The sequence below is a fragment of the Polypterus senegalus genome, chromosome 12 (genome assembly GCF_016835505.1).
Source record: "Polypterus senegalus isolate Bchr_013 chromosome 12, ASM1683550v1, whole genome shotgun sequence".
Taxonomy (NCBI): Eukaryota; Metazoa; Chordata; class Cladistia; order Polypteriformes; family Polypteridae; genus Polypterus; species Polypterus senegalus.
The window spans coordinates 61,189,458-61,213,826 of NC_053165.1; the positions used below are offsets into that span (position 1 = coordinate 61,189,458).

The 24,369-nt window shown below is 38.6% G+C and overlaps 1 protein-coding gene across 4 annotated transcripts in view; it reads right to left on the reverse strand.

Moving 5' to 3' along the window:
* The window catches only part of sgsm1a (small G protein signaling modulator 1a), a 133,210-nt gene that overhangs the window by 43,012 nt on the left and 65,829 nt on the right, over positions 1–24,369 (reverse strand). For 3 of the 4 annotated variants that reach the window (XM_039771783.1, XM_039771781.1, XM_039771782.1), the window contains exons 4-12: positions 23,121–23,283; positions 21,244–21,396; positions 19,793–19,860; positions 18,807–18,952; positions 15,543–15,674; positions 13,449–13,573; positions 10,022–10,089; positions 2,105–2,268; positions 296–425 (exon numbers count right to left, since the gene is read on the reverse strand). In XM_039771783.1, coding sequence (XP_039627717.1) covers positions 296–425; positions 2,105–2,268; positions 10,022–10,089; positions 13,449–13,573; positions 15,543–15,674; positions 18,807–18,952; positions 19,793–19,860; positions 21,244–21,396; positions 23,121–23,283 — 1,149 coding nt within the window. Of the gene's footprint in view, positions 1–295; positions 426–2,104; positions 2,269–10,021; positions 10,090–13,448; positions 13,574–15,542; positions 15,675–15,944; positions 16,437–18,806; positions 18,953–19,792; positions 19,861–21,243; positions 21,397–23,120; positions 23,284–24,369 lie in introns of those variants that run through there. The other variant, XM_039771784.1, reaches the window with a different exon arrangement.

The following is a 24,369-nucleotide window of genomic DNA, read 5'->3' on the forward strand; positions in this document are numbered from 1 at the left end:
TGTAAAATGTATAAAGTATAAACTAATAGCTAAGGATTTTATTTCACCAGGTTTTTGATTTAGTTGTCACTAGCTGCCCCATAGCAAGTCACTTAACCTGTCAATGTTTCATGAATAAAAATATATAAACAACTGTACTAATTCTTTGCATATGAATATTGCATTGGAGTGAACTTCAATGTAGTAAGGTATTATTAAAATTCCACTGAACTACACAGTTAACCATATTAGTCTTCAACCAGAAGTAAGAAATAATGTTATCAAGCTGAGAGACAACACAGTTTAATATACATACCAAATTCAGATTCACTGCCTGGAAACAGGATCCTAAACACATAGTCTGTCGCTTCATCATCCTCCTTGTCTGAAACAGACTCTGAGGATCCCTGAGGACTTCTCTTTCGAAGTTTTGGGAACACCTTCCCCTAAATAAGTGAAACGAACAGCAATTCTGTATCAGGTAAACATGTCTCTTTCCTGTGAAATGTGACAGCCTTAGTCTTTTGCTTTACTCAGGGGACTGGGCTAAGAGCCAAACAAAATACTCAATCCAGGACTTTTAAGGTGATGACCTTTGTGTGCCCTCTATAAACTATGCAAAGTGCTTATTTTTTACTAATAGCAGATTTTCACTTGAAAGTTTATTACTATCATTGACTACTTTTTGCAAATACAAAATCTGATAAAAAACAGAATATTACCCTCAGTAGCTGACACCAAATATACCTGGACTATAAATCTCTATGAAATCTACCATTCCACAATTCTACCATCTGTTCTGTACAATAGCAATTGAAATGGAGGAAGCGCAATATTAGAATTTTATTTTCAACAATAGTATACTTCTTATCTAGGGTTCAAAAATCTTCAAAATCTTTGAATAAACTAACTTTTATTGTTTCTGTACATAGAAACAGGCTGATATTCATAAAGCTATAACTCGGTTATGGTTTTCAGGACCTTTTACTGACAGGTCAAATCCCAAGCCTTCCCCATTTAATGCTTAGTAGTTGTAGGAGTAAGAAAGAGTGGTTCATCAGATAAACTTGTGAACATAAAGTCTTTCCACTTAAATATTTGTGGTTGGGGTCAAGCTTGAAGCATGTATTATTTTGTTTTCAAGGAACATCTATTAAAGGTTAAGTTCAGTATTTTTCAAGTCAAAGATATTTCTTCACAGATATGCTATATATGTATTTGCCACACAAAATTGTGTTCTAAAGTTAAGTGCTTCCTGTAATTAAAAAAAAAGCATATCTTGCCCGCACTTATGCTTTACAATGGAGGATATGGGGCATAGAATTAGTAAATCACAACAAAACCAACCATGTGGCATGAAAAGTTTACAGTGATTTGGTCTTTCTGGAGGAACCCACTCCCTGGGATGGTAAAAGTTTGTAATGCAGGAAGACTAAGTGCTGACCTTTTATGCACTGCTGGTCTTCTTTTAAAGTATTGCAATCTCATAATACTAGTGCTTTCTTGTTCAAAAATGACATGTATAAATTATTTTAAAAGTATGTGTAATTACAAGATGCAGATCAACACTTGACAACTGTCTTGGCTTGAAAAATAAATGCATGGGGTATGTGTTTAAGCTTTTCCTCTGTGTCCCATACAGTAGACTGCAATGTAAAGCACCAGTGTGGCAAGATATTTTTTAAATCTACAGGAAGCGATTAACTTCAGAATACAATTTTTCATGGCAAATTCATATATAGCATGTTTATCAAGAAATAGCTTTGATTGAAAAATGCTGAATGTATTCTTTAACATCTGAAAAAAAGAACCTTAGGAGAGAATGCAAGGATGAGCTTCTCAGCCAGGATGGGATAAAGTGTTTTATTAAAGAAAATAGCCATCAGACTTGACATGGCTTTTCATCTTAAACACCAGCTGAGCCTAATGCTTCCTCATACTGACATCCCAGTATGTTGTGCCCTGAGGCTCAATGTGAAATTTAATAGTAAAGTTAATTAAATATTGGTTAATGAATTCTCCCTCTGGTTTACTTATAGGAAACAAAATTTTAAAACAGAGACACTCAGGGATAGAAACATAAAAAAGTAACAGATAACAGTACTCCTATTGATGAAAGATTTACCTTTCCACGCTGAGACCAAAGCGGAGGATCAAGTTGTCCATGAGGCAGCAACCCATTTTCCAGACAGGACAGAAATTGGAGGAGGTGCCCTCCTTTAGGAAAACGCAGTGGGGGTCTTTGGATTCCATCCTGGCTCACTAATACCACTGTACCACCACTATCCACTAAATAGGGACAGAAGAAAAAGTTCTGATTTAGGAATGAAGATATTTACAACCATAGTCTTTCCAAAGAACAGACTAGACTTTCATACTGCCTTAAAGTAAGCAAAGCACTGAGTAAAATGGTGTAGGGTACAGTAGTTCTTTAGGATTCAAGTGTCCATATTAGTAGTATATTTTTATTTACTCGGCACAGGCTTCTAATTGTGAATACAAATGATGCTAATCTGCCTGTCCCCTAATACAGTATACACACCATACATACACAGTATTCCAACTCTTATGTATGTGAAGACACACATTAATCCTTGTTGTGGCTTAAGATGTTCGAAGTTAATATGGGCATAGCTTTAATTCTGTACTTTCTTTGTTCTTTATTGTATCAATTAGGAGAAGAAATGGGAAGGACAATTTGAATTTCTAAGGTTTTATTTACTGCATTTCATTTCATTTGGAAAGTACAGTAAAGACAAAAATGCTATTAAAAGAAACTGTTGGGGTGACATGTCCTCTAAGGAAGTCATGCAATTGTCCATGTAGAGTATGTATACAGAAGCAACACACATCTTGTTTAACTAAACAAACAGCTAGGAACCGCTTCTCCGCTACTTGTATTCACTATGATCTCCACAAAAAGGGGTCTGCTGTTATTTGAATGTTAGTCTTCCTATATGTTGCTGTAATGTAATCGTTGCAATACCACCTAAACGCAAGATTAATGAAATTCAGTTTGCTTTCTGAATTTTTGATATAACTCTTTTTAACAAGAAGTGAAGAAACCTAACACACCCATTTATCACAGGTAGGAATAGTTAACATAAAACATAAAATAGTAATCAATAAACTACAAAACATCATGCAGTACGTGGATACAAATATATATGTTTTAATACATTTGCTATTGGACTCGGAATTCCTCACACTAACATACAAAAAGATATTTAACTTGCTGCAAAATAATGTAAATTTCCTATTAAATAACATAAAGTGTTTACAGTCATATTCCTGCTATGGCAAATCCTCTCTAAAGTGCATATACATTACTTTTCTTTTTTTTTTAATTTATTGATTCTATTGTAATCATTCCATACAAATAGATCAATTTTAACAAAACATAGGATTGAAAACAAATCAATCCCCACCCCTTTTGTTTGTCCATCTCCACGTTAAGCCCATCTGTAAGAACACCAAACACAGCTGTTAATGGGTTAGGAGGGATTGTGACACCAAGGCTGTCTGAAAGGCACTTAAAAAATTTTGTCCAGAATGATGTTAATTTGGTGCAGGCCCAAAACGTGTGACCCAGTGAAGCTAGAACTTGATTGCAGCATTCGCAGGTGGGATCTTGCCCTGGAAACATTTTGGACAGTTTTAAGCGACAGATATGATTATGAGTTGAATAACTGTATGCTTTGCGCATATGGAGCTCAAGTGAATTCTCTGCATTGCTAATTTCCACTCCTTTTCTGATATGTCGAGTGAGAGATCCTTTTCCCACTGTCCTCTTGGATCTTTGAAAGGGAGGGACTGTAAAATCATTTTATATATTGCAGAAATGCTGTCTGAGTCCTCAAAACTGAGCAATATTTTTTCCAGCATAGAGGAAGGTGGGAGATGAGGAAAATCGGGCAGGTTCTGTTAACAAAGTTTCTAATTTGAAGATAGTGAAAGAAATGTGTTGCTGGAAAGTTAAATTTGGAATGTAATTGTTCATAGGATGCAAAGATGTTGTCTATATAAAGATCTTTAAGTAATTTAATCCCAAATGTTTTCCAGATATTAAAAACTGCATATGTTTGCGAGGGTTGAAAAAGGTGGTTCTCATGCAGAGGTGCCATAGATAAAAGATTGTCCATCTTAAAATGCTTCCTACATTGGTTCCATATTCTGAGTGAGTGAAGCGCAATTGGGTTATGAGTATATTGGCAATAACTTGCATTTATGGGGCACAAAGTAGGGAATACAAAGAAGTACTGCAGGATTTTATTTCTATTATGCACCAGGCCTGTGTATGTTCATCTATTCGTGTCCAGGTTTTTATAGCTTGTATGTTAGGTAGAGACATGCCACCTTCTGCCATAGGTCTTAGTAGGGTCGCTCTTTGGATACGTGGATGTTTTAAGTTCCAAATAAATGAGGTTATGGTTGTGGAGGATGGCCGGCCGTTTATCCCGGCCAATAACCCCAAGCCGCCAGGTGGAGCCCTCCTTGCAGTATGGAGGTCCCCAGAAGACCAGCAGGGCATCATGGACAATGTAGTTTTTATGCGCAGCCCTGCTGGATGCCATGGGGGCCACTAGGGGATGCTGCAGGGAGGAATAATGGCTATTTTCCCTACACCCTGGAAGCACACGTGGACAAGAGGAATGATGTGCTCCTGGGGTGAAGAAAAGAACTTGTACCTGACCCGGAAGTGATTGAGAGTCACATGGACTGGGGATTAGGAACACTTCCGGGTCAGGAGATATAAAAAAAAAACTGTGGGAGCTCCCAGACGGCGAGCTGAGCTGGGTGGAAGGGTGGCAACTCGTCTGGGAGTGGAAGATTGTATTTGTGATTTAGTATTGTGTGTTTATGAGTGTTTATGAGTATTGTGGAGGAGAGGGTGCTTTGTGCACTATGGAAGTTTAATAAAGTCAATTTGAGGACTTTTACCTGGTGTTTGGAGTCGTGGACAGGGGTTCAAGGGAACGAGAGTGCCCCCTATCTACCACAGTGGCGTAGTCAGCAGGATACTCCAGCATCTATAGCGGAGAACCTGGATCAAAATTTTCTGTGGGAAGAGAACCCCAAGAAGACTACGGCGTCAGGAATCACCACAATATCGCTGAAACCCGAAAATTCCGAGTCCAAAATGGGAAAGAGGAAGGGCAAACAGAGCGACAACGCCAGCAGGAGCACCTTAGGCACAATGGCCGACGCTCGGGAGGAGTCAAGGAGCGGCCTTACAAGTCTGGAGAAACCTCCAGGACCCACCGATTGAATGAAAATCCATTTATTATTACTCACTTTGTTCCTTGCATGTATCTCGGAGATGATCACCTGGAGGCTCCGAGGGAAAAAGGAGACTGCCCCGAAGACGACGGCCTGCTCCTGTCGAAGCCAGAGCGCCTAGGAGTCGACTTCCGCATGACGGTATCCGAGGAGGGACACGGCAACAAAACCGCTGCGTTCTGGGAAGGAGGAGGTCCGCGTCCCACTGTTTGCGCCTTCAAGCCCGAAGTTACGGACTTGGACTTTCCGAAGGGGAAGGGGGAGGCGAGCGGAGCACCGCTCACCACGAAAAAAGGTAAGGAGGGTCGGGAAATGGCTGATCGGGAGGTCACAAAAATAATAAAGACAGACTGCAGTTCGCCGAAGGAGGCAACCCGTCCCTCAGAGAACTCCAAATCCAAGAAGCTTCTGCGAGACCCGTCAGAGCACGTGCCAGAAGCGGACGTGCTCATTGGCTCCCGGTCGGCAGGTAAGACGAACAAGGAAGCAAGTCTCCTGTCGGCCGAAGTAAACAATATTAACTTACGGGAACTCGAACGGTTAGTCGAGCCCGTTAATAGTTTCTTGCAGGTCTTGAAGACCATTGAAAATATCATTGAAGAATTGGGAGCAGCAGCCAGAGAGCCGTTAGAAAAGGTGAGGGCCTAAGTGCGGTGATTTGGTGGGGAGACTCCCGAGATGAATAATGCGGCGATACAGGTAAGCGAGACCCGTATCGTACATAATAGAGGGACACGGTGTGATCCGGGCCTGCGATTAATAAGTAGCGGGTGCCAATACACTGCGTACCCTACAAAGAAGATTGCTACGATGACTGACCGGTCAGAGGAAGGAACGATTGAGCCAGGGCAGCTGAATAGTGCTGGCTCCCGGATCGAGGTGGTCCTTAAGACGCCGCTACCAGTCATCTTTAAATCTAAAGGGGTGCAGACAGTAAAGGGTCTCTCTTCATCTAGTAGAGAGACTCAGACTGTGGACAAGCCCCAGATCAAACAGGAGATCCCGAAAATAAAATGGGGGTCTCCTAATAAGAAAGAAATTAAAGAGAAAGCACCATTAGAGGCGGCAGGGGTTTCTCTCCTAGCAAGGCAAGGGGCAGTCCTAACATTTCCTAATTGTTTTCAGTCCTGCAGGGGGAGAATACCAGGAGGACAGAGGCAGTGTTACGAGTGCCGAAGGTTGGGCCACATTTGGAGAAACTGTCCTTGGAGAGAGGGGGACACGCTGTCAATATGGACTAATATTCCCCCTAGATTCTCCAGGGACCAAGATATTCAGAACAATTAAGGCTCAACCGGAATGTCCTCTTGGAGGAAGACTTCCCTCTCGGGGCAGGCCGCTCCAAATTATAATTCGTCGCTGGGAGGGGAATACTGTGGAGGATGGCCGGCCATTTATCCCGGCCAATACCCCCAAGCCGCCAGGTGGAGCCCTCCTTGTAGTATGGAGGTCCCCAGAAGACCAGCAGGGCATCATGGACAATGTAGTTTTTATGCGCAGCCCTGCTGGATGCCATGGGGGCCACTAGGGGATGCTGCAGGGAGGAATAATGGCTATTTTCCCTACACCCCGGAAGCACACGTGGACAAGAGGAATGACGTGCTTCCGGGGTGAAGAAAAGAACTTGTACCTGACCCGGAAGTGATTGAGAGTCACATGGACTGGGGATTAGGAACACTTCCGGGTCAGGAGATATAAAAAGACTGTGGGAGCTCCCAGACGGTGAGCTGAGCTGGGTGGAAGGGTGGCAACGCGTCTGGGAGTGGAGGATTGTATTTGTGATTTAGTATTGTGTTTATGAGTATTGTGGAGAAGAGGGTGCTTTGTACACTGTGGAAGTTTAATAAAGTCAATTTGAGGACTTTTACCTGGTATTTGGAGTCGTGGACAGGGGTTCAAGGGAGCGAGAGCGCCCCCTATATACCACATGGTTTAATCTAATTGCTTAAAAAATGATTCATTGATGTATATTGGAATGTTTTAAAATAAAAAGAGAAGCTTAGGAAGGATATTCATCTTAACAACATTCTTCCAGCTAGAGTGAGATGAAGGGTTGACCATCTATGCAAGTCATGCTTGATTTTTTCCATACAGACGGCAAAATTTTGTTGATGAAGAGCTTTATGTTTACTTGTGATATTTACCCCTAGGTATTTAAACTGATCTGCAATGATGAAAGGGAAGAAGTCCAATCTAATATTGTATGCTTGAGAATTCACTGGAAAGATCACACTTTTATTCAAATTAATTCTGAGACCAGAAATCTTTTGAAACTCTGTAAGTGCTGTTAGGACTGCAGGCACAGTATTTTGTGGATCTGATATATACAGTACCATATCATCTGCATATAGATACATTTTCTGTGAAAGTCCTTCTCTGATAATCCCCTTTACCTGATAAGGATTTCGACAGTGAACTGCCAATGGTACAATGGCGACTGCAGAAAGTAGTGGTGACAGGGTGCATCCTTGTCTGGTACCACATTCTAGTTTTAAGTAGTCTAAATTAATGTTGTTAATACAAACTGAAGCTTCTGGATTGGTATACAGTAGTTTGATCCATGCACAAAATGTTTGGGCCTAACCCAAATTTCTTTAATGTAGTGAAAAGGTAGTTCCATTCAATTATATCAAATGCTTTTTCTGCATCCAATGATAATATCATCTCTGGGGTGTTTGACTTCGCAGGTGAATATATTACATTAAACAGGAGTCGAAGATTGGAAGCTAAGTGTCGGCCTTTAATAAATCCAGTTTAATCTTGCGATATTACCGAAGGCAGCACTCTAGCTAGGACTTTGGAGAGTATCTTAACATTATTCAGAAGTGAAATTGGTCTGTATGATGTACATTGTAATAAGTCCTCATTTTGTTTAGGAAAGACGATGATCAATGCTTGGTTAAAAGTTTGAGGTAGAATTGGACTGTCTCCTGCTTCTGTAAATTTTGCTAATAAGAGGGGAGCTAGCTGAGTGGAGAGTTTCTTATAAAGTTTGACAGGACAGCCATCAGGGCCTGCTGCTTTCCCACTCTGAAGTGACTTTATAGCATCTAGTAATTCTGACAGCACCAGAGGTTTATCCAATTCCAATATGCACTTAGAGTATCTATTTGTGGTATCTGTAATGCATCCAGAAATGCATTAGATTGTGTGTTGTCTTCTTAAAACTCAGTAGAATATAATGATTTATAGTAGTCCCTAAATGTGTGCATTATATTTTTATGGTCAATGATTTTATCTACGTCCGTGTTGGTGATTGTTGGGATTGCATTGCGAACTTCTTGCTTTTGGATTTGTTGAGTTAAGAGCTTATTAGCTTTCCTCCGTGTTCATAGTAATGATGTCTTGATTTAAAAATGAGTTGTTCAGTTTCTTTAGTTGTTAAGAGGATGAGCTCTGAGTACAGAGCCTGCCTTTTCCTATGAAGAGCCTCACTTGGACACCTGGCATGTTCTTGATCTATTCTAGTAATTTCGTTGTTTGCTCTGATACCTTGTTGGTTTCTAATTTATTTCTGTGGGAAAGATATGAAATAATCTGGCCTCTTATGAGGGCCTTTAGAGTTTCCCCAGAGTATTCCTACAAAGACCTCTGAGGATGTATTTGTCTCTAGAAAGAAACTGATTTGTTTAGATATAAATTCTGTACAGTTCTCGTCTGCTAATAGAAGTGGGTTAAGATGCCATCTGCAAGATGAGTATGCAGGGCATGATTTTAGTTTCAAGATCAGAGGGGCATGGTCGGAAATAACAATAGCATTGTACTTGCAAGATTTAAACGTCGACAAGAAATTATTATTTATAAGGAAATAATCAATTCTTGTGTAGCAATGATGCACTGGTGAGTAGAAGCAATATGTTCTTGAGTTTGGGTTTAGAAACCTCCAGGGGTCTGATAAGTTGTGGTCAGTTAAAAACTGTGTAATTGTCTTTGCAGTGTTAGATGTCATCACCCCTGTGACAAGAGACCTATCTAAGAGTGGATTTAAAACACAAATAAAGTCCCCAGCCATTATAATTTTATGAGTGTTCACATTGGGAATGGATGCAAATACATTTTGCATGAATTCCCTATCATTGACATTGGGTGCATAAACATTTATCAAAATCACTTTACAGTTAAATAAATTGCCCATGACAATCACATACCTCACTTCAGGATCAGATATTACATCTGATGCTACAAATGAGACTGTTCTACGTATAAGAATTCCCACACCAGTTTTCTTTGTGAAGCTGGAATGGAACATTTGCCCAGTCTTTTTGCAGCCGGAACTGATCCTTGCTTAGTAAGTGGGTCTCCTGTAAAAATACTATTTTAACATTTAGACCTGTTAGGTGACAGAATACTTTCTTTCTCTTTAATTCGTGATTCAGGCCTTTAACATTCCAGCTCACAAAGTTAACTGTCCTATCATGGAGACATTGATTCTGAATTTTTGATGTCATTTTTAGTCTTAACTGGAAGTGAGACAGCTTTAACCTTAATTTCCAATTTTCCCACGAGTTATTGCAATGCAGCCAATTGTTAACTTGGTAATTATAATTATAAGGATTAAAAGGATAGCTTAGACATAGCTTGCTTTTTTTCTCTGCCCCTCTTATCCCTCCACCATTTTGCCTCCCCATGTGAGGCTGGACCCCACTTCGCAAAGTCCCAGTCCTCTGACATACCTAGAGACAGAGCACATCCAAAACAAAACAAGCCACCCAGCAGCGGCATATACATCACTTTTCTATGTAGTTTCTATGTAGTTACCTACCCTGCTGATGACAGTGGAGATAAACAATCTCTGTGAGACGTATGGTCATGGCATAATCCCAATAAACACTGAAAGAAATTGGATAAAACAGGTATCATTGTCTCTGGAGTACTCCATTAGAAATATGACAAAAAGTCTGTGGCCCCTGGTCTTTGACAGATAATAAATTAGGTTAACATAGTGGGTCTTCAGCAAAAGAAAGGGACACTTTTATAACTGATATAAAAACTTAACCAATGGACCTAAACACAACTGACCTTTATTTTAATAGTTGATTTAAAAATAAAAACATAATGCTAATACAACCAAAATATTTCATACTTAATACCCTTGAAGAAATAACCAACCTGCCTTAATAAATTGCTATTGGAAGTGACTTTTATTGGTTCTCTAGGGAACAAAACTCCCTCTAGAAAAAAAATCAGAAACATAATCTGGAAACATAATTTTACAGATGAGACTCACTATGTGATCCTTGTAAGTTACTAAACCTGCCTATATGCTATGCAAAGTAAACAACTGTAATGTATCCTGGGTAAAGGCATCTGCAAAACAGACAATAATAATGATAATCAGACCAATAATAAGTTCTGGTCATGAAGGATTAACATTCCCTCAAGTATCCTGGGTAAATTTGCAGAATGATACTTCTAATTTGCCACCTAAGATGAGTTTTACCTTAAATTTCTAAATCAGTAAGTAAATTTTCTTTAAAGGCTCCCATTTATCTTACTGATTCATCTGTGTACAAAGTGGCTCACTTTCCTAAAGTAAGGTATGTACCTATAATTTATCATTTTAATTTGGAAATACCCAGAGTGCATGTGTGGAGTTTTATCTAAACAAAACACCTAGGTAAAGGTACTCTGGGGATTTTATGGATATTTCTTGATGTCCTAATTCATATAGCTAGTTTCAGCTGTCTTATGAAATATAGCTTCTGCTGGGATTCAAGATTTCCATCACATTCTGCTTATTAAGTTAATAAACAGCTAAGCACTGCTGTAGGTGTACATATAGATGGACCTGAATCAAACTGTGATCTCACTGTTTAACCAAATGTTTGATTAAATGTGAAATGTGGGTATTTGCTAAGTCTGATGTTATCATTTATAGAATGCTCTGGAACAAAAGCTGCTGTACAAAGGCATGGTCTCAAATAACGATGAAGTTACATTGCAGAATGTGCTGATTGGATAGCTGTAAATCCTAATACCTTTCTTCTCATCTAATCAGAGTTATATTTTTAGCCAAATTGTCAAAGTATATCAAACTGCTGGTTAATGATCTATAAGGGAAAGTGCTTTCTGCAGCACTTTAATTTCAAGTTAACATCCTAGTTATTAAATATATTTCCCATACCACCATGATATTATGGGACTCAGAACACGACACTCCCTGGGTGCCTTGTCTGTTGTCTCAGTGTATGCTCCGACCACGTTAAGCAATGTCTTGGTGAAGGGGACATTTTATTCGCAGCTTCACTCTGTGGTTGATGGGTGCCCACAAGGTGACACTCTTCTGGTCTTGGGTGACTTCAGTGCAACCACTGGCACTGACAGGGCTGGCTATGAGGATTGTCTCGGTCCCCATGGGTCAGTTGACTGTGGTGAAATGGCAACTGGTCTGTACTGGGAACTGAGAAGGATGGCTGCGAGGGCTCTGAGGGCAGATAAAGAGGCGTTTGTTAGATGAATCTGTGAGCAAGTGACCATCTGTGGTCTAGCAACCCACACCCTGCTTACAGAGGAATCGAAGCATCACGCACATCTGAATCTGTTCCTTGGAGAGTCGCAGTCAGGGCGGCTGATGGAACGGTGCTTATTAATGACACTGCAGTTGTGACCCGCTGGGCTGGCTACTTTGAGCAGTTGTTCAAAGCTGATCCTCCTGCTAGGACGTTGGATATCACTGGGTCCACGGTTCTTGAGGCTGATCCTCCGATTAGCTGTGAACCACCCAATCTCACTGAGATTGCACATTTGGTGAACCAGTTGAGTGTGGGGCTAGGCTGCAGGGATCTGTGGTATCCGGGGTGAACTTCTCCAGGCTGGTGGTAAGGCTGTCCTCCTGGCATTGCAAGCAATCTTTACTTTCATTTGGGAGACTGGCATAATCCCAACTGACTGGTAAACAGGACTTGTCCCTATCTGGAAAGGTAAGGGTGATTGCCTGGATTGCAGCAACTACAGGGGGATAACACTGCTCTCAGTGCTGGGTAAGGTCCTTGCTAGGGTCATCCTCAATAGGATCCGTGATCACTTGCTCACCTACGAGCGACCGGAACAGTCTGGTTTTACAGCTAAGAAGTCTACCATCGACCACATCCTGGCACTGAGGGTTCTCATGGAGCGCAAATGCGAAGATCGGCAGAGTTTCTTTGCAGCCTTTGTCGATTTTCGCAAAGCGTTCGACTCAGTTGATCAAGCTGCCCTGTGGGACATCCTGAGGGTTTGCGGGATCCCCTCGAGGTTGCTGGATATCATGGCCGGCCTGTACACTGGTACTGTGAGTGCTGTGCAGAGTTGAGGCAGAACCTCTGCGTTTTTCCCAGTTGATTCTGGGATTCGTCAGGGGTGTGTTCTTGCTCCTACTCTGTTCATTGCTTGTATGGACTGGGTGTTGGGCAAGGTCGAGGGGTCCAGTGACTGTGGGGCATCTGTTGGTGAAGAAAAATTCATGGATCTTGACTTTGCTGACGATGCTGTGATTTTCATGGAGTCAATGGAGGCTCTGATCAGGGTGCTCGAGAGACTGAGTGAGGCGTCTGAGTGTCTGGGCTTGCGAGTGTCCTGGATAAAAACCAAGATCCAGGTCTTTAATGATCTCTTGGGCACAACTATCAGCAGTGTGTCTGTTTGCGGAGAGAGTGTTGACCTTGTTGAGAGGTTTACTTACCTTGGCAGTGACATTCATGGACTGGACTCCTTTGGTACTGTGTCTGTCCGGAAAATCCTTGCGTACCGTTGGTTTGACTTTGTGTTGAATGAGCTCATGAAGTCCCAAATGAGGCACATTACCTGCATTGTGAGGGAGCGTCAGTTACAGCACTACAGCCATGTGGCGCGTTTCCCCAAGGGTGATCCGGCTCATAAGTTCCTCATTGTTGGGGACCCGAGTGGCTGGACCAGGCCAAGGGGTCGCCCATGTAACACCTGGCTGCGGCAGAGGGTGGGAGTGGACCATGCGTCTGCCTGGGGGGGTTGCAAACCGGGATCCTTGCTGCCCCACAACTCCATGGACCTGGGTTCAGTTTCATGTTCCTGGCCCGTTTACTATGTACACATGTTTGCAACTTCTCCTGACATAAACCGATTCTGACATACAATCAGCCCAGAAACATCAAGATTCAAGGGAGCAACACTAACCATGCCCCAGTGTGTCACTCTATAAAAATATACTGATACCAAAATAATTCTATTCACACCTTTTTTCAAAGTCTAAGTCTCCAACAGACCCATTCATCAGCTGATTTGGAGTCCACTTGAGGGTCATAATATCAGCAGTTTGATGAAGCGACAGATATCCCGGAATGGCTTCCATGTCATCTCTCTGAAAGAGCAAGTGCATTGAGGGTTTATAATTTATCAAGTAAAGTACACTGCAATATCTCAGTAAATTTACATTCATCCAACCAAAAAGGAAAGTGATGTTATTAACCCTTCAAAAAGAACAAAAGCTTTTTGTTTTAAGCTGGAAGATGCAGCATTAACTATTATACCGATGGCTTTTTGCAGTATGCAATTCCATAATACTTTTGCTGTAAACAAACTCTCATAGAATTCGGACCAAAAAATAAATAAAACTATGAAAGTGATTTAGTCTAGTTTTATTGAAATTCCTTTAATACGAAATAAAAAGTACAAAGTATGTATTAAATGGTAATAACTGGTACATATCCAGATTGAATAAGGCTACAAAATTAGGTTTCAAGTCTCATTCAGGTTTTTTCCAAGACCCGCAGTAATTAGTAGATTTCATTAAGAAACATTGTTTTTCTTACGGCAGATGAGATTCTCTGCTTTTCCGTAGTAAACATGTCATGATCTGTACCTATTTTAAGACTTAGCCATGTCCTTAATAGTATGCAGCATCTTTTGTTGCTAGGTAACACTCCTCTCTGCACTCACATTTGAGAATCTCTCACTAATTAGTCACTATATGTAGGCACATTTTGTTTACTCACCTGCTGCCATGCCTTAACTAAGCCAACTGTTTTATTGGTGGAAGTTTTTAGACATTTTCATTGTTTAACTTGTTTAACTCAAGAGTTATAAACTGGGAACAGTAGTGGCACACCAGGGACAACAATAGCCATTCACAGTTATGTTTGAATGGAGTCAGGTAAGTCAAGATTTATTGATGATGTGTTAACAACCAGAAAGAGTCCTACTTTCCTACTTTATAAACTGCAAAATTAAAATGGAGAACAAGACATAAAGAGAATGAGATAAAAAAATGAATACAATAAAAACTTGATACTGTATGTGTAAATAGTGAGTGTAACGATAAAAATACATCGAAGCAAGGCACAGTTCATGCCTGCAACAAGCAATGTGAAAAACACAGTGTGACATAGGACGTAGGAACTCAGTATCAAACTCTACATTTCTTTGCCATCTCCATGCTCCTAACTCCTCCTTTTGCTTCTTAATTCCTTTTCTGTTTGCCCCTATATTAGTTTTAGTCCTCTTCTGTAATAAACCCTTTTTATTTCCTCCAAAGTTTTAGCGTGTCTCAGTGCTATTTATTCTGGCTTGTGTACCAACCTCCAACTATCTCTGGCCATGTTTTTCTTTTCATGAATTGGCATTATGTTTCTTGCAGAACCACATTAAATTATGCTGGAGTAGGCAACTGTTGGTCTGCAAAGTTACCTGAGGCTCAAGTAATGGGGGATAAGAGTTGAAACCCTAATATCTGATATTCAATAATGTTTATGTTTTTGAGACTTTACAGTAAGATCTGTACAGTAGTGTGCCACTGCTCACTGAAGCATATTATATATTGTTGCAAATATTGACAGTGTTGATGACAATGTTACTACAGAAAGAAAACTATAGATTGCATTCCAAGATGAAGAAATGAGTATCAGTACATAAACTACCAAGCATGAAACAAGTAGCCCCACCACTTCACATAGATTGAACCTCTTTTTAATTCCTGCATAGGTGGTTATCTGTGTAGACATTGTATGTTCTCCCCAAGAAGTTGCAGGTCAGCAGCAACTGCTGCTGCTGCAAGAGGCTTTGGGTATAAAAATTCAGAGAAAGATATTTTACAGTAAATGATTATGTAACACTGTTGGAGTACATAATGTATTCAATATATAAACATGTGTGTGAGATATGTGTGTAGTGAAGTGGTATCTTACCAGGTTCATTATGAAATATAATACTAACTTTAGTCAAATTATTACTATATCTACTTTGGAATGTTTCTATTCACTTCAGATAAATTATCCTGAACAGCCAAAAATTACCTGATGACACTTAAAAGAAACAACACATCCAGGACTTACTGGTTGTACAAGCACATTGTTCTTGCCATAAAGAAGCGTGGCTCTAGAGTTCTGATGCAAGGACTCCACATAATCTCTGGCAGACAGGGAGGGTCGGTCATCCATACTGCCACTTGAATGTCTCTTCTGAATCTTGATGCAGAAGAAAAAAAAATGTTACACTGATTCTAGGCATGTTTCTTCATATACAAAGTTGTATTGTACTTATGTGGACAATGCTTTACATGGTACATTACACATTATTTCTGCACATCACAGACGGGTAAAGGACATCTGTAACATAGTCCTTTGCTGTGGTGGTCTAAATTTAATTCAGTTAAATGCAGATGGGATTCACTTTTTCCTTTATTAACATAACAATATATTTTCTGGTCTTAACTATTATAAGTAATGAGAACTTGCCTGAGGTAAAGGTGCCAGTGTGATTGCAAGAGACAGGATTGGTGGGGATCTTGTAAACTGTAGGTGTGTGGTAACAGATTGTAAAAGGAAAAGTTGCCATCATAACTGTAAAGGTCAAGGTACCTGAGCCTACTAGGGCCAGAGAGAGAAAGAGAGAGAGAGAAAAGTGCCAAAGGCTCAAGCTACCAAACAGATTTTTACTCCAAATGCCAGTGTGAAAAAAAGGGGCAAGCAGATATACTTTCTTTGTAAAAAGGGAGGAACATTTGCAAAATTATGTGTTCTGTCTTAATGCCAATTGCCACCATTGGCATACACAAACAATCTCCTTATCAATAACTATCTTGGATCCTGATGTGGTTCTTTTGGAATTTTGCTTGACCACATAAATTATTAAAGAATTCTTTTGACTCTTGAAATTAATAGCTACACAAGATGGCTGGACTGAAGGCCTTTTTCCAAAAATTGTGTCAGTAAAGAATGCCACAGTACAGAATACATGAGGTTGGTAAAATTTCTAAAAGTATCAAAATATTTTTTTAACTGTCAAAAAAACAAGGCAACCCAAACAGAATCAACATTAATAAAGCAACAAATAAAGCATACTGTAGTTGTGCAAATATGGCCTAGCTATATTAAGTTATGTGTTCTTCTCTTTTCATAGGGTGGCTGCACCACTTGTACAACTCAAATTTAGAACAAGAAACTCCCACAATAATCTCCTGACATCTTATTTTCTCCTACATAAATAGGTTCTAAGACCATTGCAACTATTTGCACTTTCCTGGGCTAATAAAGTTATCTGGCCATTTTAGCATCACATTGACTTGACTTGATGTCCCTGCCCACCATATCTTTTTGTTAAAGGACCACGGACCCTTGGAACCTTGTAGGCCATCTCACCCAACCAGACTATATTAGGTTACCACCATTTCATTAAGAAATGTGCAGAACCTGGCAGTCTAGGTTCTGCTTTTCTTTCAGTTCTCTGTACTCCTTTTCTTAATGCAATAATTTTAGAGAATTTACTTTTGAGACACTCTATATCATGTGCCATTCTGGTGGCATCTTGGCAGCTGCCAATCTCTATCCACAAAGATAACTCAAAAGCATTGTAATGTTACCACATCAGAAACTTTTAGTTTCACTATAAATTGAGTCTAGGGTTATGTCCTCAAAACTTTTATTTCAGTCAAGGGGCATGAGTTATACCAATCAAATGCATTAGTTATCTTGTTGCATGTTTGATTTGTGACATATTATTAAAACCTATGTTGATCTGGGAAACACTATACTCTATTACCATCATATTCTGCAATTACAGTAGGTCTTTCCAAAGTGAATCTAACTACATTCCTGAGCTACTGCCAATTATTTGGCAATTAACCTGGAAGGTCATGAAAATCTGTGCTTCACAGTTATATGCAATTTCTGCACATCTAATATGCTACAGAGAGACATCACATACCATATTATCAAGACTTTGGTTATCTTTATGAAATCCTAGGGTATCATTGCATATCACCCACATGTCCCACAAGATGCCTCTCTAAAAGTGAGGGTCAGGATCACCTAGTATTCACTTTTAGAGAAATGATGCAGGTCACATACAGCAAAAGATGGTTCATGTCGACTTCCTGTCATTAAATTTTTTCAGTACCTGTAAGTACATGTAATTATTAGAAAGGCACCTTGTACATTTTTGTATGTACACAACGGTCACCAATCAATCACTGTGTCGATAAAACTGCATGTCTGAAAATGTGTTCCATGCACATTAAAGATTTTAAAAACATCTTGATATTTGCAGACTGTTCTGTTTTGTGCTGCCCATTTTTTCTTTTGGTCATCACAAACAACTATAGTGAGACACTTTCGTTTACTCTTAATTCCTCAGTGTTCACTTTAGTTTTGAAAAGTGCAGTACAGTAACGTATTCTAGTTGAAAGCAAACTGTATGTTTATCAGTCTAATGTGCTTTATAAACCGATTTAACCAACGAAAAGCAAAATTGCCTTTCTTTCACTGATACCCTAACTATATATCTATTTAACAATAATAATAATCATACATTTTATTTATATAGCACCTTTCCCAATCTAAAGTGCTTAATTATCAGTCTATCTGATGTAAATTATATTATGATTATGACTGTTGTGCCAAATCAGCATAAAATTTAAATGAAATTATGGTTTACTTAATGTACTTAATTTTATAAAGTAAAAAAAAATATATATATATATATATACACATTTAGAAAGCAGTATAGATATTATCTTTAGAATGTACCAACAAAGTTCTCAACAACAATAATAATAACAACCACATTTTTTGCTTTTTGAAAATTCAGCACACCAGCACAAACAACAAAACAATATGAAAATGAAATTAGGCACTGGTTTTCACACATTTGTGTCACCTTTAAGTATGATTAAATTTTAAACTACGTAATGCGTAGCAATAAATGTGTTTTATAAATAATGTAGATATATATGCATTTACATTGGCAAAAATTTTCATTGGCAACATAAGAGGTGTGTGACTGGGACTTGTAAAACAATGGTTTTTCCTTCACAATATATTTTAGGTGTTTAACCATTTTGAGTTTCTTGTCTGGCTGTTTATTCTTTTTTAGTTATTTTCCATCTAGTAGTTTTCTCTCAATGCCTGCATAAAGTCCAGAATTGCTAGTAATTCTGTAGGTAATATTCAATATTACAGTGTTAATAATTTAGAGGTTCCCTTGATCCCAGATCAGAATAAAAGACCTTATAGGTAAGGAACTGGTTAGCATTTTAGCATACTTCTGCACACTTTGGCAAAATAAGAGTGGGAAAATGTCACAGATTGGATAAGCCTTACACAAAGAGCAGGCCTTTTGGTAGGAGAATCCTGGCGACAATGTGCACTATGTATCCGATGTCTCTGGACTAACTCATCTGCAGATGGGTCTGTCCAAAAGTGATCTGCAGTCTTCATTTTGGTGTATTCCAAAGCACATGGTCCCACTGTAATCAGTGTGATAGCAATAAGAATAATTATAATCTTTAAATTGTATATAATAGCTGTCACTGTATCATAATTAACAAAATGAGATACATCACAACAAGCCATACAGCTACCCTTAAACAAGCATAACATGAAGAATTCCAGTTTGCATAGGCTTATACAGAATTATTGATATTATTATTACATTTCTTTCATAAGAGTTGCTAATTATACTTATACTACAAGACAACAAACAAATTAAGTTGTGTTTAGTATAAAATATTTCAGAACAATTAGATTAATTTTGACTTAATAGCATTCATAATGTAATATATTACTATCTAAAACAACTACCACCCAAGTATGGTATGAATTTTGTAAAATATAATTTATTTGTATATCACTGATTGCCTTGTCTCAAACACAACTCAAACATGTAATTAAAATAGGTGGCTGGCCAGTGGAAACAGATGCAGAAAAATCTATAGCTGTTTCTCCCATTTACACTATGTTATTAAAAGAAACTACGGAGAAATTTTTACTTCTTAGTTGTAATACTAAGGGGAAGTTTTCCTAGTAACATTTAAGTCAGCCCCACACCTGAAATAAATTATTGTCAGCTCTTTCATCTGAAAAAATCTAAAATTAGATATTAGTCAGCAGCACTATTGGAAAAACGTCAACTAGTTAAACTTTGACTAGCACATGGGAATTACACCTTGGACAGTTCTGCTTTTGAGAGACATGTCTTAAATTTAAACCTCATCCACCCCGGAAAACATAGCATCATAGCTTCTGCAGATACATAAACTACTATGATTACTCGGTAACACACACACCTAAAAGAAGTATTATTTTACCTAACAGTGATGCTAAGATGGGTCCATCAACAGGGTCCATTAACACTGCCTCTTTTTCATAGTATTTACTGTGAAAATGGAAAAAAGAACTACTTTAGGGAGCTTATCTCTTTACTCTATAAGATTATACTTCTGAGGTGCTTAATGATCCTATAAAACAAATGAAATTACTTTACTGGTTTTATACAGTGCATGCATTTCTTCTATTTTGCATTAAGTGTACTTGCAATGGTTATTTGTTTTTTCATTTTTTTTATTCTGTCATTCCAGTTTTTCCAAGTTACCCACTTCAACCAACCTGGTCAAGCTCTTGTCATGTGAATGGAATTGGCAGCATAAGTGGTTTCACAGCAACAAGTAGGCATACATCACAGTAACTGAATCCAGAGATGAGGTTTGTGGTATAAAATAAATGTAAAAAACTCTTGAACAGACATGGCAAATGAGCCTCAGACTATAGAACAGAGACTTCTTACATCTAGTCTGAAATACTGACAGCTACTGCGATGCACTGCATTTCTGTAACATGAATGCAACTGGGTTCCAAGGTCTGATTTGACAGAGAAACCCAGGACTAATTAAAGGAACAATCTACTCAAAAATATTTTTTTTATATGTTACTTACCCTATGTAGCTTGTAGTGGTAGTAGCATTGAAAACTTTTTAATCTCATGTTTTTGTGGAGAAAGTACATAATAGAGATTCACATTGAACGGAATTGAAAACAGGATTCTTGACCAATGAATGAAGAAGGATTTTCAATTACAACTCACAGGATTACGGGACTGTGCCTTTCCTGTTTATTGCTATTTTTTCTGGAAGTAAGTATGCAACACGAGTTACTTCAGAATTTATATTCCATGGATATTTTTCACATTGTTTGCCATTGTCCAGAGTTGGTCACTGTTGTTTCCCATTCAATTCAAATCCTTGTTATGACTTTTCTCGGCTACCTCTACAAACTACATTGGGTAATTAACATAGAAAAAAAATAATTTTTTTAGTGGAGTATTTCTTTAAATGAGATGGAAGCATTTCAATGACATCTCAGGCAAATTCTGTCAATATCAATAATGACATCAATGTGATTGTACCACAGGAGTGTGTTTGGTCCCTACTAACTTAAATTATGAAAATGCAGGATTTCTGACATGGCAGGCTAGCTATTCCTATTGCTCTGGGTAGACACATAATTGGCAGTTTGGTGTTTTAGTAGACAAGCCCTTCTCCAACAGCAAAAACCATTATCCTAATTATTGTACATATGGAAACCCACTGTTACACAGACTCTGGTTTCACTGCTACCAAAATTGTGTCTTTTATAAGTTTAACCAACCTATTGTTCATTCTGAATTATTTAGTGTTATTTAGTGAATTACAGTGAATTATTTAGAAGTTCAGTGTCTTTATTGTAGAGTAATTGCGTTTTTACCTATGACTACAGTACTCACCTGCTGTTCTCTACCAGGTAATGAACAATCTTGTCGAGGACTTTTTCAAAGAGAGCAGTGCGAATCCACAAGTGTTTAATGGCCTGTGGAGAAAGGTTAGGAAGCTTTTGCACCTTTCGTGCACTTTCCTGCGATATAGGTATTTGATTCCTCCTTCAAACAAAGAAAGAGAAACATTAAAAGAAATCAGGAGTTTAAAATTGTCATATAACTAAAACTGGATTTAATTACACTACATACATCATTCTGAGATTTTCAACTTCTTTTTGAATTATTAATAAAAATAAAACCAATGGTGTAATTCTCATATTGTTTCATTATGACAGGGGTGTGCACGTTTTCATTCTAAACCTTTTCCTAATCAGTGACCAGTTTCCACTGCTAATTAACTTTTTTTCCCTTTATTTTTAAAGATTCAGTCCTCTCAGTTGATTCTTTTCTTCATTAAATGGCAGCCAAACAGACATGAGTCGTGAAGCGAGCTCCAAAACTGTGGAGTTTCTTTTTTCTTCTATGAGCACTGCCAAGATGTTTTGGTGACCTGAGCAAATCCACCTTTCTTTATTTTCAGACTGGGGGACTTTGCTCGTCAACCCATTGCCCCCACCTACCACCCCCCAACCCACACCTGCGCTTCACACCAGCAAATTTGTGTTTCTGTCACTTGTGTATGTGGATTTCACTTTCATCAAACAACAAAACTTTTATATCTCACGGACAGGCCACTTCATTGGGAAAAAACACTACTCTTCCCTGATGGCAATATGAATTAGACACTCTACAAGTTTCCGACTTAAAGTTTAAAGACAAACAATATCTACATACTTTTGTCATAACACCTATGTCCACAAATTCAATCTCTTTTCGCTTTTACCTTTTCATCAATATTGCATTAAATTTTAATTTCGTGTTTGCAATTACATTGTGTCAACGCAACGTATAACTGCCCGTGAATGAATATCGTTTCTTTCTCTTTACAACAAATGTGTCTGACAATAGCATTCACACAAATGAGAAATGATTAAACCATGTGCGTGGTTATGTGAACAGGACTTTTTCAAATCTCTTTGCATAAGCTCTTGTCTCAAGGGGCTTGTAATTTTCTCTCGCTGGATTTCACTTTCACCAAACAACAAATATTTTAATTCTCATGGATATGCCTCTTCATTAGGAAGAGACGCTACTTTTTTTCTCCCTGATGGCAACACGAATTAGACGATCTACAAGTCTCCGTGTTAAAGTTTAAACCTGAAGAATATATTCAATCTCTTTTCGCTGTTCCATTATTTCACCGAGTAATAATTTCTGTTTGTTTGTGCTAATGCAATCTTAACTAACCTTTTTTTGAGACTTTCGAATTTTCATACTTCCATTATCTTTAACCTGCTCTGCATGTGTACTGTGCCAATGTTTTTGGATTCTTTACGATGTTCTACTTTGTTATATACTCTTCGTGGCCGTGGTTAAATCTCTTGGCAGAAAGACTTGTCTCACAGGATGTATAAGTGTCTCTCCGAGAAAATCATGTCTCTTCTCCTTCCAAGGTTTTTTTTTTATAACAGAGAGATATTGTGTGTTTGGCCGGTCATGTGTTGGCTCTTTCTATGTCTCATTATTGTTTGGCTGCTAATTAAGCAAAAAAGAAAAAATGTAGGGGTCTGAGTCAAGTCAATTAAAATTAAGGCAAAAGAAATTAATTAGCAGTAACTGGTCAGTAATTAAGAAGATGGTTAGAATGAAAACCTGCAGCCTCTGTGGCCATCCAGGACCGAAGCTGGACACCCATGCATTATGAGGAGATGGTCTCCTGCCATTCTTTCTTAACAACAACCCTAAAGACCAATATGAGCTCAAAAAAGACAGGGCCTCTTGCTTACTTGGTCTCTATGATCTGTTCAAGCTCTTGTGCTTTCCTGCACAGTTCCTCGGCCAGTGGAAAGCTCTTCCCCACTTTCATGAAGAGGGCAGCAATCTTGTTACTGCGCAGAAAACCCGCTGCCCGCCGTTTTAGTCCATGTAATACACAGGCTTCAACTGCAGCTGAAAAGACACAAAAGTACAGTGGAGCTGTTATTACTGTAGTAATTTTTATTAAGTCCATCACTTATCTCCCCAGTTAATAGAAGAGATCTGATAATGATAGGCAAACCACATCCTTACAGAACTTCCCTCACTGTCTGTGTCATGGCCCCTTTGTCTCACAATGTATCTATTATAATTTGGGGCTCTTTGCAACAGCAGGAAAAACCAAGAAAATTATATACAAAGACACTTTCCAATACTAACAATAACTGAGTACTACATGAAACATATTTAGGGGTAACAAAGACATTATGGATCAGATCTTTTAAGACTAATTCATGCTTTCCATGTATGTGGACACAAACTCAAGCACACAGTAAAAAAATTCAGAATTTATATGCCAATACAGGTGATAGTACTTGTCTGGAGAGCTGCAAATTACACACACATCATATACCCCTTAAACAAAACAGAAATACGCAAGTAAAAAATGTGTGGCGACTGAAAATAGTCAGAAAGGACAACCATTCCCTTGGTATGTGCATTTAGGCATGTAGTTTATATATATTAATGTATGTGGGAGGGCAGTCAGCTGGTCTAGGTCAGTCACTCTTTCCAACTTACACATTATTTAGGGGCAATGTGTTCCTGTTTGAAGGAGAGGTTAGACTCTTTTAGATACATGATGACAGAGCCAAGACACATTATTGGATGCATATACAGACAAATTTACTTACTCCAGGGCAATCACATAAAACAAGTTGACAAAAGGTTCCTTGTGGATTAGGCAACACCAGAAAGCAATGAAAGGTTTCCATACAAAAGGAGAAAAAAGATCCATGGGAAGATAATTCGGACAGGAACAGGGGATTTTCAATAATCAATGAGTCCCAATATAGAGTGCACTGTTATTAATGAATATCATATGGTATGTAAGTACAGTCTTAAGCAACTGTCCTGAATGGGGTGTGACTGGGAAAATGGATGAACAGTTTTTAAAGTACTACTATATAGCTAATGACCAGTGGTTTGGTATATTATGGCTCAGCATTGATATAACACAACTGGTATTTTAAGGTTTGATCTACTGCAGTCATTAAGTAA